A 17202-nucleotide genomic window follows, 5' to 3' on the forward strand; every position below is an offset into this window, starting at 1 on the left:
AAAGAAGCTGTCTGAGATCTGAGGAAACATCCGTCTGCTAAGAGGAGCCAGCAGCCTGTTGACAAAAATTTGGGAGGGGAGGGGGAGTCAGAACTCTTCTTTTTTTTAAAAAAAAATAAATTTATTTATTTTATTTTTATTTATTTTTGGCTGTGTTGGGTCTTCGTTGCTGCGCACAGGCTTTCTCTAGTTGCAGAGAGCTGGGGCTACTCTTCGTTGCGGTGCTCGGGCTTCTCATTGCGCTGGCTTCTCTTTTTGTGGAGCATGGGCTCTAGCGTGTGGGCTTCAGTAGTTGTGGCACGTGGGCTCAGTAGTTGTGGCTTGTGGGCTCTAGAGTGCAGGCTCAGTAGTTGTGGCACACGGGCATAGTTGCTCCACAGCATGTGTGATCTTTCTGGACCAGGGATTGAACCCGTGTCTCCTGCATTGGCAGGCGAATTCTGAACCAGTGTGCCACCTGGGAGGCCCAGAACTCTTCTTTTTGTGTGACTTTAGATAAGTCACTTAAACTCTTTGAGTCTCAGATTCTCATCTGTACAATAAAGAGTTTATATTAAAAAAATAAATAAAATCACAAAACTGGGGCTGAGGTCAGGGCCTGCTTTTGTGACACGTACTTAATCTTTAGGCATTGAATAGCTGCAACCCTGTCCAGGAGAACTCTGTGCGGTGTTGGAAATGGCCTGTAATTATGAGCTGTCCAGTACAGTAGCCACTAGCTACATGTGGCTGTTGGGCACTTCACATGTGGCTAGTGTGACTAAGGTACTAAGTTTTAAATTTAACTTATTTAGTCTTAATTTAAATAACCACACGTGCCTAGTGGGGAATACCATGTTTTTGGACAGTGCAGATCTAAATTCATAGGTACAGTAACTGTTTGCAAGGACGTTCTAGCAGGGCTCACACATTGGCATTGGATTTAAAGTACTCCCTGTGTAATACTGTGATTCTGTAAACTCTGAACTGTAAAACAACTAAACCTACATATATGTACCCAGAAAGTCAGTTTGAATACATTTGGAAACCATCTTTAGTAGTCCCCCCCCCCACGTTTTCCTTTTATTCAAGTGTGGTTGAGGAGACTTCTTTTTTTTTTTGGGGGCTGCGTTGTGCGGCATGTGGGATCTTAGTTCCCCAACTGGGGATCGAACCTGGGCCCTCAGCAGTAAAAGAGCGGAGTTCTAACCACTGGACTGCCAGGGAATTCCCTCTCTTTGCTCCTCTACTTCTTTAAAAATCTCAGCTTTCTCTCCTAGAAAAAGGAGAGAGATTTTGTTAAGTTATGATTAACCCTATCCTGGATTATTCCTTTTCTCCAACAGTAATCTATTTTAATCTGTACTCATGTAAAAGCTGAACAGTAAGTATTCCTAAATCATTTCATGCAAGTACATGATTAGTCCTTAACAGGATGTCAGCTCCCTGAGGACAAAGCCCCGGTTCCCATTTTTTGCCCTTTAAAATGGTCATCAAATGTATGTCGTGTATCTAATTCTGTGAAGAATTCAAAGAAGGTAGACGTGGTCTAGAAAAGTATCTTTGAGTTTAATTAATGTTCAAGTAAACAGTGGTCATGCATCTTGGGTTTGGGTCATTTCCTGTGTATGAAAAGGAGAGATCAGCCCACTTTTGGTAACCATTCAATGCCTAATAAGAAATGGGTTAATCTTTTATTTTAGCCATTTCATGTTGGGAAATGCAGTGAGCTGTTTGTGTCCTCCCAAAATTTATATGCTGAAACTATTCCAGTGTGATGCTATTAGGAGGTGAGCTCTTTGGTAGATGATTAGGTCATGAGGGTGGAACCCCCATTAGTGGGGTTAGTGCCTTTATAAAACAGACCCCAGAGAGCTCCCTTGCCCCTTCCACCATGTGAGGTGACACAGCGTGAACACAGCCATCTATGGACCAGGAGGCAGGCCCTCACCAAATAGCAAATCTGTCAGCACCTTGATCTTAGTCTTCCCAGTCTCCAGAGCTGTGAGAAATAAATTTCTGTTGTTTTGAGCCACACAGTCTGTAGTATTCTGTCAGAGCAACCCTAATGGACTAAAGCAGGAAAACAAACATGTTTAATCAAATGTGATTAGAAAATGCTGCAGGTGATGAGATTTGACTTCCTGATTGGTATCAGGGGAGGAGGGGAATTAGCAGAAAAAGATAAAGCTTAGATTATCTTTGTCTGCCATTTAGTGGCTCTTAATGCAAAATATATTTTGTTTTCAGAAACCATGGAGAACCTGTTGTAATTTGGGAATATTATAAACTTCTGATGTGATTATCAATGTATGAAAAGCTCTGTCAGAGTTACTTAGAGTTCTTGCTGCTTGAGTTTGGAGAGCCCTGGCATCTTAAGTTTTACAAGGTAGCTTGTCACATTTATACACTTGAAACTTTGAGAAAGGGACATGTGTTTTTACAGAGAGAGTTTTGCATCCTTGTGTGCTGAGGCCTGCTGTCGTCTCTCTATACCTGTAGCCTTTAGCCTTTACATTGACTATCTGGGAGTGGATCTGAAAGCAGGAAGCTCTGGAGGGAAACCACAGAGCAGTAAGCTGTTCCAAGGTGTTTGTCTTGTAAAACTAGTAGCCGTATTCACTCATTCTAGAAAGTTTATTGATTTTGTGCCAGGCACTGTGCAAGGTTCTAGGACTGAAAATGAGAGATTAAGTTCCTGGCTTTGAGTTGCTCGCAGAGGTGTAGATGATATTTAAACAGGTGGATTAATTATATTGTAGCATGTAAATACTGTCTTTAAGAGACCTGTGAGCAGTTTGCAGTGAGTATTGTACAGCCCTAGAGGATTTGCATATCTTATCAAAACAATCTTGTGAAATAGGTGGTATTAATATCCTCATTCTACAGAAGAAGAAATTGAAAATGGAGAAGTGCCCTAGATTTTATTATTGATATCCAGACTTAAACTTCTGATCGTAATCTTATGATCCTTGCACTGTTCACCAGTTCGCTTCTTAATAATTACCTTCCCCCTTTCCTTAGCTGGGGAATCCCCAAAGGATTATGGGGCTTGCACCTCATTCACTGTTACTGTACCACAGGCATGCATTTGGTCCTGTTTCGGGACCAAGCTCATCAACAAAAGTGTGTGCCGGTTTCATAATTGAAAAAGTTTATCAACTGAAAATTTTAGCGTTTGTGCGCACAGACCAGCTGAAGGACTATCAGACATTCTAAAAATGCTGGGCCATTGAATTAAGGGTGATAAACATACCAGTTTCAACTGGTTGAATGACCACATTCATGAATGTGTATTTGACGAAGCTGGCTCTGTGTAAATAAGCATCAGAAGAGCAGGCCAGGTGAAGCTGACAGAGCCTGGGCCAAGCTAAACAGGAACATGGGCTACGGAGTTCAGTTGATTCAGACCTCAGCCCCGTCACACACACTGCAACTTGGCCTGGAGCTTCTTTTTGTGCCATCGTAGTACGTGCCTCAAAGTGGTGCCTTATTGTGGGGATTCAATGGAGGGGTGTGCTTGGTACAATGGTACTTGGAGAGTGTGTGTTTGAACCCCTTCTCCTGTGATCAGCACATTAAGACTGACTTTGGCTGCAATTTTGTAAAACTAACCAACAATTGATCTTGAATACCTTGGACGCCATGATTACTAAGATGGAGTCTTAAAAGTGATACACATTAAAAAAATTTTTTTTTAAATTTTATTTATTTATTTTTGGTTGCACTGGGTGTTCGTTGCCGCGCGCGGGCTTTCTCTAGTTGCGGTGAGGGGGGCTGCTCTTCGTTGCGGTGTGCGGGCATCTCATTGCGGTGGCTTCTCTTGTTGTGGAGCACGGGCTCTAGGTGCGTGGGCTTCAGTAGTTGCAGCATGTGGGCTCATTAATTGTGGCGCACGGGCTTAGTTGCTCTGCAGGATGTGGGATCTTCTCGGATCAGGGCTCGAACCCGTGTCCCCTGCGTTGGCAGGCGGATTCTCAACCACTGCACCACCAGGGAAGTCCAAAAGTGATAAACATCTTTAACTAGTAGAATAAACTACCTTTAGATGATTTTTTTAATTCTTTATTAATAATACATTGCTTATGTGGTATTTGAGAGCTCATGTAGTATTTTAGTAAATAGTATTTTTAGTTCATTGTGTCTTAAATTTTTACCAACAAACTACCCTTAGTAACAGACAAAAGTAAGTCCTCTGAGGAGAATAATGTAGAGAGGAGGGGTGTGTGTGTGTGTGTGTGTGTGTGTGTGTGTGTGTGTGTGTGTGTGTGTGTGTATGTGTATGAGGAGAATAGCTCAAAATGGCAAATAGGACATTTTTTGAAGGTCAACATTATATCTGGTATTTTTATCTCATCAATATTCCATTTTTCTCCATAAAAAATTTGCATTACTACCAATAGAATGTTTTAAATGTCTTACCATTATAAAAATGATGGCATTTCAGAAGTTAAGCTTGTTTACCCTCGGCTTCCAGTATGCCTGGCACACTCCCCATACCCTTTACTCGCCCACGTCATGGGAGAATCGCCGTCCTACTACAGCAGCACAGCAGACCGATGAAATAGATTTAGTACTTATTTCATAGTTGAGGAAATTGAGGCCCACACATTGTAGTTTACCCAGGGTTACACAGCTACGAAGCAGGAGAGCTGGGAGGTTCTCTTAGAAGGCATCCCAAGTTCCCAAATCCAGCCTGCTCTTACGTCACTCCTACAGTAGTGAGGTAATATTTACTAAGAAGAAGATGGTATGTAATGTGATGGGTATGAGTTGATAATAAACAGAATTATAAGTAGTTCTCTACCCTTTGAGCAGTTTGATTGGTCTGTCAAGATGCTAACATGGGGTAAAAGGTAAATAATAAAACTAAGTGATGCAAGGCATCAAATAAGTGATAGAGATAGACGTTATCCAGAGTTCTGAGAAGGAAGCATTCAGACTGGGCTGAAGAATACGGAAAGGCTTTGTGCAAGAACAGAGAGTCGATTTTACAGTAGTCAGTGTTTCTCTCACCTGTTCCTCTGGTCTTTTGTTTACTGCTGATAATGGCTGAAAACTATCTAATTGCAAGTTGAAGTCTTTTTTGGCTTCTTTGTTGTTTGGAAGGTGTTCATATTTTTACAGTTTACCCCAGAATAAACAATTTTTTAATTGCACAAGTTTTTTCTACTCTTTTCCGTCCTTGATAGTATTAAGGAAATGATCTGACACTAACCCTTAGATGCATTTTATTTGATTTACAAGTTTCCTTTTTCATTCCTCATAGAGCATATTACTCATTCATCTAGAAAAGTTTAGAAAGATTTTCATAATAGGGTTTAGTTGACAGGAATAGCAGAAAAGGGAAATGGTTTTGATGGAAGAGAATCAGGTTCAAATGTTGATGGGCTTAGGAGCAGGGACAAAAGACCCAGAGGAGGTGAAGACAGGAAGAGACACGGTGTCCTTATGGAGTTGACGTGGGGGCATGGAGGATACAGGTGAGAAACACAGTGTCAGGCCTGCAGCTGGGAGCACCTCTTAGGTAATAGACTTTTAGGACTGGCAGGGATTTCAGAGACCCCCTTCATTTTACAGATGAAGAAACAGCCTGAAGAGGCTAAGTAACTTGCTCAGTGTCACTCATAAAAGTGACAGAGCTGGGATGAAAACCCACATCCCGAGTAATAAGCCAGCATTCCTACCACTTCCCCCAAGATCTAAGCGTGCAGAACTCTGAACTAGAGGAACGTTCCTAAATGTGGTATTTAAGGACCCTTTGCTATTGCCGTTGTTTCTAATACACCGGAGCGGTTTGGAGATGCCAAGATTAATTTATCTGATGAAGGAAGGCATGTTGTATTAACATACAGCACGTCAGCATTTCTCAGCTCAGTGTGAAGCACACTCTCTCTGATGTTTTCTCCCCACCTTCCAGGTAGCCGTACTAGCCAAGGACAGTTATATTGAGCTTTATTTTATTTATTTATTTATTTTTATAAATTTATTTATTTTTGGCTGTGTTGGGTCTTTGTTGCTGCGCAGGGGCTTTCTCTAGTTGCAGCCAGCAAGGGCTACTCTTCGTTGCGGTGCGCAGGCTTCTCATTGCGGTGGCTTCTCCTGTTGTAGAGCATGGGCTGTAGGTGCATGGGCTTCAGTAGTTGTGGCACGCAGGCTCAGTAGTTGTGGCTCGCGGGCTCTAGAGTGCAGGCTCAGTAGTCATGGCACACGGGCTTGGTTGCTCCGCGGCATGTGGGATCTTCCCGGACCAGGGCTTGAACCCATGGCCCCTGCACTGGCAGGCAGATTCTTAACCACTGGGCCACCAGGGAAGTCCTTGATTGGGTTTGTTGTTGTTGTTGTTGAGTTGCATGAGCTGTTTATATATTTTGAAAATTAAGCCCTTGTCAGTTGCATCATTTGCAAATATTGTCTCCTAGTCCGTAGGTTGGTTTTTCATTTTGTTTTTGGTTTCCTTTGCTGTGCAAAAGCTTGTAATAAGTTTGATTAGGTCCCATTTGTTTATTTTTGCTTTTATTTCTATTGCCTTGGGAGTCCTTTAGCAATTCTTAATGAAATTAAAATGAAATGAAAGTTACATACTCTCAGTATTTGATGCAAAGAAAACATTTGTTTTTCTTTTCTTTTTTTTCCCTAGGTGGTTCTGGAATGGAGCCGGGATCAATACCATGTTTTGTTTGATTCCTACAGAGACAATATTGCTGGGAAGTCCTTTCAGAATCGGTGAGAAGAGATCAGTTTTGGAGAGTAGCTTATTTGGGCTTAAATAAGCCATGAAATCACCCATGCTTTAAGTAGAATAGTTGAAGGGATCTTTCCAAGTTGTAGGTATGGTTTAGCTTGTTCAAGGCTACTCCCATGTGAAGGTACCTTGTAATTCATCCTCACGTTTTATGGATGAAAAATTTGATTGCCAAAGAGCAATCTTGCTGTGCGGTATATTGAGTACTTTAAGTTACATGATCTCGCTTTGTCCTTGCCCCAGTTCTGTGAGCTCAAGGTCATTCCATCCCCCTGTAGGATGAGGAAGCCAGGCGGCTACTCTGCAGCCAGTTCCAAGCCCCGGCCAGTGTTCTTCTGTTGACATCACTGTGTTAACCAGGGCATCTGCTGTGGTATCCACCAGGACTGGACGCCCCCATGCCCCTGTGGTCACCACATCTGGCTGCCTCGCTGTGGGGAGGAGCAAACAACCTCACAGGTTGGGTCTTTTTCTCCTTAAAGCCAAGCTTCTTGGTGCAGCCACTCCTGATTGCTGCCTTTACCCTTTTCCTTGGAGACTTTTTCGTCCCTCACAAGACAGACCTCAAAGTTAAAGCAATCTTTTCCAACATCCTCCTTCCCTTCTCACAGCTAAAATAAGTCACACACGGTCTTTTCATTTTTTTTGTCTGTAAAACTGTTACTTGTATGGTTTTATATCATAAAAACAATGTATGTCTATGGTCAAAAACAGTTCAAACATTATAGAAAAAGAAAAACAAAAAGAAAAAGTAAAGCCTCTCTCTGTTCCATTCTGAATTTCCCCTGACCCAGAGGAACCATGGTTAATGAATTTTTGTTTTGGATTCTTCTGGTGACCGTCCTTTCAACTTAAAAAAAAGCAAAAACAAAAAACGGAGTTCTCTCCTTTTTGGTTTACTCACTTTATGCAGTATCTATTAACCGCTTTCCATTGTAACCGCGCACAGCTAATCACTATAGGGCAAGGAGCACGGGGTGACCAAAAACAAATGTGAGGTAGCTAACAAAGGTAGTTAACCTCACAGATAGACCTGCCAGAGGCCATAATCAGAAACTTCCCTAGATCCTGACTGTCCATTTTCCCTGGAGGATAGACACCATAAGTCCTCCTCTCTACCTTCACTGAACCAGAAAACCTAGTGAAAGTATAACTAGTAACTGGTGTCAATTGTTGCACTTGGACCATTTTCTGGGAGCCTCTAGACTGCATCGGCAGTTCTGCTGGAGCTCTTGTCCCCGCTTAGAAGCACTTCATTGCGCCTCTATCCACTTGTTATGAGTGCCTATATGGTCCCTATCAAATAAGTAGTTTTTTTAAAAAGCTGTGCTAATAAATAAGACATAGATGTATGCACTATTATAGTCCTGAACCTCTCAGCAAAGAAGGGCTGTAGGATTCCTTGAGTTAGCCTAAGCTTTACTTTAAGCAAGTGAAGAGCGAAGTAGGGAAACTCTAGATCTTTCTCTTAGGATCTCTTAAAACAGCAGTTTCCAAAGAACCTGGGGGATCTGCGAAATCAGAGCTATATTTATAACAGTGCTGAGGTGTTATTTGCCTTTTTTTACTGCGTTGACATTTGCACGAATTGTGTAAAAGCCATGGTGGGTAAAATTGCCACACCTTAGCACAAGCCACTGTAATTCACCACCATCACTTATCTGCACGGGGCAGAAAAAAGCGGGTTCGCTTAAGAATGTTCCTGAGGAAGCAGTAAAAATCGTTGATTTGATTCTACCCTGACCCCGTGAGTACACATTTTCTTAATGTTCTGTGTGATGCAACGGGAAGCACACCTCAGGCACCTGACTGCATGGTGATTGTCTTGAGGAAAAGCCCTCTCGTGGTTGTTTGAGTTGCAGCCTGAACTCACTGTTCTGTTTCATGGATCACCATTGTTATAACTTGAAAGGACAGATGACAGTGTCATTACTCAGACTTGTTATATTTGGCAGGTATTTTCTTGACAGTAAACAAAGCGATCCTGTGTTTGAAAGGAAAGAAATGATAGTATTTGCTGCCAAAGATAAAATTTGAGCTTTGAAGTGAAAATTAGAATTTTGGAAAACTTGTTTCTACCACTGTAAGCCTAACAGCTTCACAATACTGTAAAGACTTCTCTGATTAGATTTGCAGCATTATCCAAGAAAATTGCATTTGTTAATATTATGTAAGAAAATTAAGGAAATATGTCACCATTTGGCAGAGCTGCATAACTCAGTAAGCTGTTGTTTTCCAGATAACCAATGCATTGATGTTACAGAATTTCACATGGGTGAAAGCCATTCAAAGTGCAAGAAAGACCAATGGATTTTAATGTAAAAGTACAAAAAGTTCATTAATGTAATTTCAGATCACACATTGCAACTAATTTGTAAGAAACTTCCACTTATTTTGGTATAGTATCCAAGAAGAATATCCACTATTATTTGAAAAGGCTATTAAAATACGCCTCCCCTTTCCAAGTACGTATCTGTGGGCCTGGGTTTTCTTCAACCAAAAGAGCATGTGGGAACAGATTGAATTCAGATGATTTGAGATGCTTGCTTGCTTGCTTCTACTAAGTCATTAAAGAGATTTGGAGAAATGTAAAGCAGTGCCTCTCTTCTCACTAAATTGTTCTGTTGTTTCAGAAAATACTGCTATTTTCGTTTAGTTTTTATTTTATTTCTTTTAAATTTACTTATTTTTGCTGCGTTGTGTCTTTGTTGCTGCGTGAGGGCTTTCTCTAGTTGCGGTGAGCGGGGGCTACTCATCATTACGGTGCGTAGGCTTCTCATTTACGGTGCCTTCTCTTGTTGTGGCACGCAGGCTCAGTAGTTGTGGCTCTTGGGCTCTAGAGCGCAGGCTCAGTAGTTGTGGCGCACGAGCTTAGTTGCTCCGCGGCATGTGGGATCTTCCCTGACCAGGGCTTTAACCATGTCCCCTTCATTCGCAGGCAGATTCTTAACCACTGTGTCACCAGGGAAGTCCTATTTTATTTTTAAAAAATATTCATTTATTTATTTGGTTGCACTGGGTCTTAGTTGTGGCTTGCTGGCTCCTTAATTGTGGCAGGCGGGCTCCTTAGTTGTGGCATGTGACTTCTTAGTTGTGGCATGCATGTGGGATCCTGCTTCCTGACCAGGGATCGAACCCGGGCCCCCTGCGTTGGGAGCACGGAGTCTTAACCACTGCGCCACCAGGGAAGTCCCTGCTCTTTTCATTTAAAAAGTTATTTATGTTAACCCATGAAGGGGTTTATTATTGTTTTAAAATGAATTTTTGAATGTCTGATTTATTTTTGAAAATGGCAAGTGTGAATCATTAGAGAAATGTAGATCTAAACTACAATGAGGTATCATCTCACACTGGTCAGAATGGCCATCATCTACAAACAGTAAATGTTAGAGAGGGTGTGGAGAAGGGGGAACCCTCTTGCCCTGTTGGTGGGAATATAAATTGATTCAGCCACTATGGAGAACAGTATGGAGGTTCCTTAAAAAACTAAAAATAAAACTACCATACGACCCAGCAATCCTACTACTGGGCATATACCCTGAGAAAACCATAATTCAAAAGGAGTCATGTATCACAATGTTCATTGCAGCTCTATTTACAATAGCCAGGACATGGAAGCAACCTAAGTGTCCATCGACGGATGAATGGATAAAGAAGATGTGGCACATATACACAAGGGAATATTACTCAGCCATAAAAAGAAACAAAATTGAGTTATTTTTAGTGAGGTGGATGGACCTAGAGTCTGTTATACAGAGTGAAGTAAGTCAGAAATAGAAAAACAAATACCGTATACTAACACATATATATGGAATCTAAAAAAAAAAAAATGGCTCTGATGAACCTAGGGGCAGGACAGGAATAAAGACACAGATGTAGAGAATGGACTTGAGGACACGGGGAGGGGGAAAGGTAAGCTGGGACGAAGTGAGAGAGTGGCATAGACCAAATGTAAAATAGATAGCTAGTGGGAAGCAGCCACATAGCACAGGGAGATCAGCTCAGTGCATTGTGACCACCTAGAGGGGTGGGATAGGGAGGGTGGGAGGGAGACACAAGAGGGAGGGGATATGGGGATATATGTATATGTATAGCTGATTCACTTTGTTATAAAGCAGAAACTAACACATTGTAAAGCAATTATACTCCAGTAAAGATGTTAAAAAAAAAAAGGAAGTAAATTATATCCAACCACACACACACACAAAAAGAAAATGGCAAGTGTAGATAGTTATAAGCTTTTGGGGTTCCTTAAGAATTTTTAAGAGTGTGAAGTGTCTGAACCCTAAAAAGTTTGAGAATAATTCCTTAATGTAGCAGTTCTCAAGCTTCAGTGTGCAGCAGAATTCCACAGAGGGCTTGAGAAAAGACAGTTTCTCCCCATCTCCAGCGTTTCTGCATCTGTAGGTCTCAGAGGGGTGCAGAGAATTTTCATTTCTGACAAGTTCACTGGTGATACTGAAACCGCTGGTCTGGTGACCACACTTTGACAACTATTGTATTAACGGATTCTTAATGAAACATAATCTTCCTCCTTCTCCAACTTTTATTATAACAATGCTGATTTTCCTAAGAAAAGCTCAAAATGGCCTTCTTTTACTCGCAACGTTTATTGAGTACTCACTCGGCCTACTGTGTGTGATGCTGTGCCGCGTGCTGGTGGCGCACAGACGCATAAATCTGCCTGGACGGAGCCTCAAAACTTTTAGAAGGAAAACTAGCTCCGAAAATCTAGACACTGAGGTCAGCAGTTTTAATCAAACACTCTTGTTCTCTTTCTGAAGGGGGTGTGTGTGTGTTTTAAATGTTTCTTCTCTTAATTTTAGATTGCATTAAAATATAGTTTGATTTTTATGTAGGGATATTTCAAAATTATCAAATTTCGATGATGACAAGAAAATGGATCATATGTAATATCTAATATGTTCTAATATATTTTAAAAAACCATAATGTTTATAGGAAGTTTTCATTGTTTTGCTGGTGTTTCTACATGTCTTTTTAATGTTGTTTGCCCTGAATGAAAAAAAAAATCCCTTTCTATATGCCAGTGACAAATGAATATGTGAACTGTCTACTGCTGCTAATTGTGAGGGCTTAAGTCAGTCTGGGCTCAGTTTTGTCATCTCTAAAATGTAGATAGTAGATTATCAAGTATAAAATCTCTTCCAACTTTGTTTCTAAGATACTATTCATGTTCTAAGTTTTCTTCTCTGCTTTATGTGATGTAGAACCAAGGGACTATTAAGTGCCTTCATATTCACTTAAACTAAACTAATTAAAATAAAAGGTATCACCACGGCTTTGGTTCTGAATCATAGGTAACTTTCTTAGTCTTCAGCTCTAAGATAAAGGCTTCCTTCTCATCTGGAAACTAAGATAGTGGTCTGTGGTTAGAACAAAAGACTCACACTCACTGTGACCATGTCTAATAAGTAGAAAAACAACTGACTCACTGACCAGGGGCAGATCACACGATGTCCTCAGGGTTGTCGGTTTAACATCAGCGAATTGGATTGATCATGTAATACAGCCTTACTAGAAGCACCAGCACATAAATGCATTATTACATACTTATGCTGTTTTCCTCAGTTGAACTTGCATGGATATCTCTTGACTCTATTAAAACAATCTTTAATAGCAGATAATTACTCTTACAGAAAAGCTTTGGAATGTGCAAATTTTTGCCTCCTTTTAAAAAGCCTTTTCTTTCTAAAATATGTCACTTAAGCTTTTTTTTTTTCCAAATTAATTTTTAGTCTGAGCATAGATAGATCACCTGTGAACTTGGGAGTGAGATGACTCTGGATAATTGTGGGTAATGTGAGGCATTTTTTTTTTTTAATAGAAAAGACTAATGTTTATGTTGAGGGAATGAACTAATAGTTATTTGGACAGTAAATACATATTAAACCCCACTATGTCCCAGGCACTATTCCTAGGCATGTAGTGATGAACAAGAGGAACTCATTGACCTCATCTAGAACTGATATTTTAGTGGGGAAGGATTTTTTTTTTTAACTTAAAAACATGAACTATAATCTACCTATAAATCAGTAGTTCTCAATGTGAGTTTTTGGACCAGCAGCATTGGCATTACTTGGGAACTTGTTAGAAATGCAGATTCTGGGGCCCCACTCCAGAACTAATGAATCAGAGACTCTGGGGATGGAGCCCAGCCATCTGTTTTGAAAGTCCTACAGGTGATTCTCATGTCTGCTAACATTTGGGAACCATCCATATAGACACATGCAGAAGAAAACCTAGATGAGGAAGCATTTGCGTATCGTTACAATAGGGAGAGAGAGCCTGAGCCTGTACAGGAAAGAGAGGAAATAATTAATGAAGAGGGGCACAGAATGTGTGACACCATTTTTGCCTTAGAGATAGTTGATCTAGTGGAAGACAGACATCAAAAAAAAATAGTACAACCAGTATGCTAAGGATTCTTTAGAGTACAAAGTACAGTGGAAGTTGCTTCTTAAGCAGTATATTTTCTTTGTGGGAGGTGAGGGAGGAGGGCATTTGGGGAATGAGGAAGTGGTTAAAAAGAAGCATGAAAGAAAGGATATTCTAGGCAGAGGGAGAAGCATGTTCAAAGACACAGAAGCCTGCAAGTTTTTATCCTGTTTGGGTAAGGGCATACACATGGAGCGTCTAGACCACAGGGTATAGATTATGAAGGAGTTTAGATTTTTATTCTACAGGCAGCGGTGCACCTTTACGGGAGGGTTGGTAGGTGCTCAGCTGTCACTTGTGTCTGAGTATGAGCTGATTGATTCTGCATTTTCCACATGAAGCTCTGGGTCCCCTGGAACCTCTTTGACCTTCATCTCCTCTTATGCTCTTCCCTTTGCTCCTGTTGTCTCTTCCACACTGGCCTCTAGTTCCTTAACCATGCCAGATAGGCAGCTGCCTCAGGACATTTGCACCTGATGTTTCCCTTCTCCGGGCTCTTCTTCCCCAGTTGCCCACATGGCCTGCTTCCTCACTTCCTTCATCTCTTTACTGAAATAACACCTTTCAGTAAGGCCATCTCTGCTCTCCCTGTTTAAAACTGACCCCCCACTTAGACGTACTGTGTATCCTCATTTTCTTTATAACATGGAACATCATCTGACTTCACTTATTTGGTTTATTTACTGTCTTCACCTTTCTAGAATGTAAGCTTCATGAAGGCATAGATTTTGGGTTTTTTTGTTTACTGCTGAGTCCCCAGCACCTAGAACAGTGCCTAGCACATACTGAGTGCTCCATAAATATTTATTCACCAAATGGATAAGCACTCCTTTCATCCAGTCATCTCACCTGCTTCTTTTAAGCTATGTGTTTGTCACTCTATTTATTTTTTTCCTTCCATAATTTGAAAGATATATCCACCAAACTGCATTTGTTTTCCCCTGAGATAATTAACCCTGTGGCCAAAAGTCATGTTTTGGTTAGTCTCTGGAGCCCTTCGTGCTGCTGGGGGCCTGATCCTGTGCCTGGTCTGTGAGAAAGACAAAAGGAAGGTAAGCTTTCGGTCTTTGGCCTAAAAAAAACCCAGCAACCAAAAAAACAACCCCCCCCCAAAAAAAACCATAAAAAGCAAAAAAAACTGTACTGTTTCTTGGAAAAGATCAAACCTGAAACAGAATTATCCAAATTATGTCTATGTCACTATGAACTCCCGTGTTGTAGGTCTGGAGCAGACTCTGAAAGATGGGTAGGATTATGGTAAGTTGATGAAGGAAAGGAGAAGAAAGCTTTCAGCAGGGGTAAAACCTGAACAAAAACACTGAGATAGAGTTTAGGATACTCAAGAATTAAAAGCCTGCCGGACTCCTTAGGGGTAAGATAGTAAGGGAAAAATCAAGCAGGTTCGGGAAGGTCTTCTATGCTAGTAGTGTTCAAGTAAATCATTGAGTTCCTCACGTTGCAGGCACAAATCCTAATCCGCTGGGTACTTTAGGGAACAAAACAGGTATGTTTTCTGTTGCCTTGGAGCTTACATTCTAGGGGAGGGACACATGAATTACCAGTGTATGTAACATGTTAATTATTTCATAGGTGATCATTGCTATGAAAAAAAAAAACAACAGGGCGAACAGGATGGGGAGGGGCCAGGCTTGGGGGCAGCTGGGAATGGGAAGACTGTAGCATTAAAGAGGGCCAGGTCTTCATTGGGGACTGCTGGCTAACTTTTTTTTTGGTAATTTTGTTTAAGCTTCTTATTTCTTTTCTATGTTTGGCTGCATTTGTATCCCAGCTTTCTCACTTGCTAAACTGAGAATGTAGCAGTTTAAAGTGAGCTTCTAAGACCTCCCCCACAGCCTTAAAACTGAAGGGATAGCAGCCTCCACCGGGTAGCTGTGATGATTAGACGATGCAAAACTGCATAAAGTGTCTAGCAGAATGCAACTCCAGAGAAGGGGCTCAGTAAATGTTAGTGCCCAAGACCCAGTTTGAAAGCATGCAAGTCTGTGGTATACGCCATGGTTGGATCACCTTTTCGCTGATTTTTTCATAACCTCTGAGTTTAAACCCTGTTATGCTCTTATTCCCAAGTATGTTGGCAACATGCATATAAGCTGGAGGACTTGTGTGTTTACCCTAGGCTCTGTCTGCCCATGCCAATCGACGTGGTTTACACCTGGGTGAATGGCACGGATCTTGAGCTACTGAAGGAACTGCAGCAAGTCAGAGAGCAGATGGAGGAGGAGCAGAAAGCAATGAGGTAAAACTGATCGTCAGAAAACAAGACACACAAAGCTCTACACTTGTAACTAATGGTACATTTCAGAAGGTAAGATGACGCTTACACTGCCGTTCAAACAAGAATCTGCATCTCAAATTCATGCCGTTACAAGATTCTGGCAGTCATGCAGCCGACCCTTGTTTCTTGGTGCCCAAGGAGGACTCGGCCACTTCGGTGAGATCTTGGCCTCACTTTGTCAGGTGGCCATCTCATGAATGTGGTGTTCTAGTGATGCCTTGGTCTCCAAAGGGCCTAAAGATGGAGGAGCCACCTAAGGAGCCCTGGGCTTCCTGCTCATTCAGTCTGAGTCCCAGATGTGATAGCTTCATGAAGTAAGGTTTTATTATGCAAAATTGCTACACAGTAAGATAGATTAGTCCCTTGAAAATAAAACAGGCCTACAGAGATAAGTTTTTTTCCATTTGATAAAGGCAGTAAAAAGTATATTTGTTACCCTTTTTAATATCAAGTAGTGTACTATGGAACTAGAAACCTTGGTAATTTTTTTAAATATGGAATTTTGATTATCTTATTTATCTGGGAAAAGTACAGTGGGCTTCTGGAGAGCCTTCTGAGCTGGAGATCTGGCTGATGTAACTTCCCTCTGATTCCTCAGGAGTATTTACTGAGAATTTCCCCGTTCATTTCTTTGTAAATGTTATGGGTGCCCCCCAGTTGCAGGTGTTTGGCCATGTTATACTGCAACACATTTGTCTCTCTCTCTCTGCTCCTCCCCAGTGCATGAAAATCACTTTGATAGCCTCGTAACTATGTTTTACTAGTAAATGTAAAAGCTTATATTTTAAGTAAACTTTTGTGGTTACTGCGGGTGGTACGTGATAATATTTGTTGATCATAGCGTATTAAAATGTATAATTTATTGTGCGTCTTAAATGTTATACACAGTACAGTACCTCTTAACTTACTGGTTGGTTCTCATGGAGTAACCAGGAAAATCAATGTTGTCAAGTTCCCTCATTCACATGTAAGTCTAGCACTAGTCCATGCATATATAATGAAATCTATTTGCTTTCACTAGAGAAATCCTTGGGAAAAACACAACGGAACCAACTAAGAAGAGGTAAGCATTTTGATTTTCCTCTCAGTAATGAAAATCAAAGGAGTGAGGTGAAACGTCTAGGTTCTTCTCCCTTGCTTTTGTTGAGTACACAACAAAACAGAGTAAGTATTTTTTACTTACTCTGTTGTTCCTGTTCAGTCCCTCTTCTTTTGGTTTTTGACCCCCAAATTAAGTGCATCCGTTAGATGAGAAAACAGAGGCACAGCTGATTGAGAACTGTGGTTATTCTGGTTGTAGCTAACCAAAACTTTATCGTTTCTAGATACGTTAGGTAAGGTTTTTCTTCTTTGTCGTTTCCATTAATCGGTCTTGATGTGCTGTTCTCTTGGTTCACTTAAGTCTAACACCAGTGTTTTCATTTATAGAATCTATGTCCATTGTTTAACTATGTGTTCAGTGTATATTTCCTTATCTTTAAAAGCTGTCATAGTTGTATGTCTTATATTTAAGGACTTGGGAAGGAGATTTAACCCAATGACAAGAATCAGATGATCTCTCTTGATTTGAATCATACCTGACTCTGATAGGTCCTTAAAACAAGACTGTCTCACTAACAAGCGGAAATCTCTGTTAACTGCCACTTCCCCACTGAACCATTAGACTTAAAATAGAAGAGTTATTCATAGAAATGATCCAAAAGTGCCTTCTGAATCATCTGTTAA

General features: G+C 40.9%; 1 protein-coding gene across 3 annotated transcripts in view; it reads left to right on the forward strand.

Moving 5' to 3' along the window:
• The window catches only part of GNPTAB (N-acetylglucosamine-1-phosphate transferase subunits alpha and beta), an 80126-nt gene that overhangs the window by 19450 nt on the left and 43474 nt on the right, over window positions 1–17202 (forward strand). The window contains exons 2-4 of one of the 3 annotated variants that reach the window (XM_024732106.1): window positions 6620–6705; window positions 15319–15438; window positions 16499–16540. In XM_024732106.1, the coding sequence (XP_024587874.1) occupies window positions 6620–6705; window positions 15319–15438; window positions 16499–16540 (248 nt within the window). Of the gene's footprint in view, window positions 1–6619; window positions 6706–7008; window positions 7184–15318; window positions 15439–16498; window positions 16541–17202 lie in introns of those variants that run through there. The other 2 variants (XM_024732108.1, XM_024732107.1) reach the window with 2 other exon arrangements.

Source organism: Neophocaena asiaeorientalis, unplaced genomic scaffold, assembly GCF_003031525.2.
Source record: "Neophocaena asiaeorientalis asiaeorientalis breed wild unplaced genomic scaffold, Neophocaena_asiaeorientalis_V1.1 scaffold418, whole genome shotgun sequence".
Classification (NCBI taxonomy): Eukaryota; Metazoa; Chordata; class Mammalia; order Artiodactyla; family Phocoenidae; genus Neophocaena; species Neophocaena asiaeorientalis.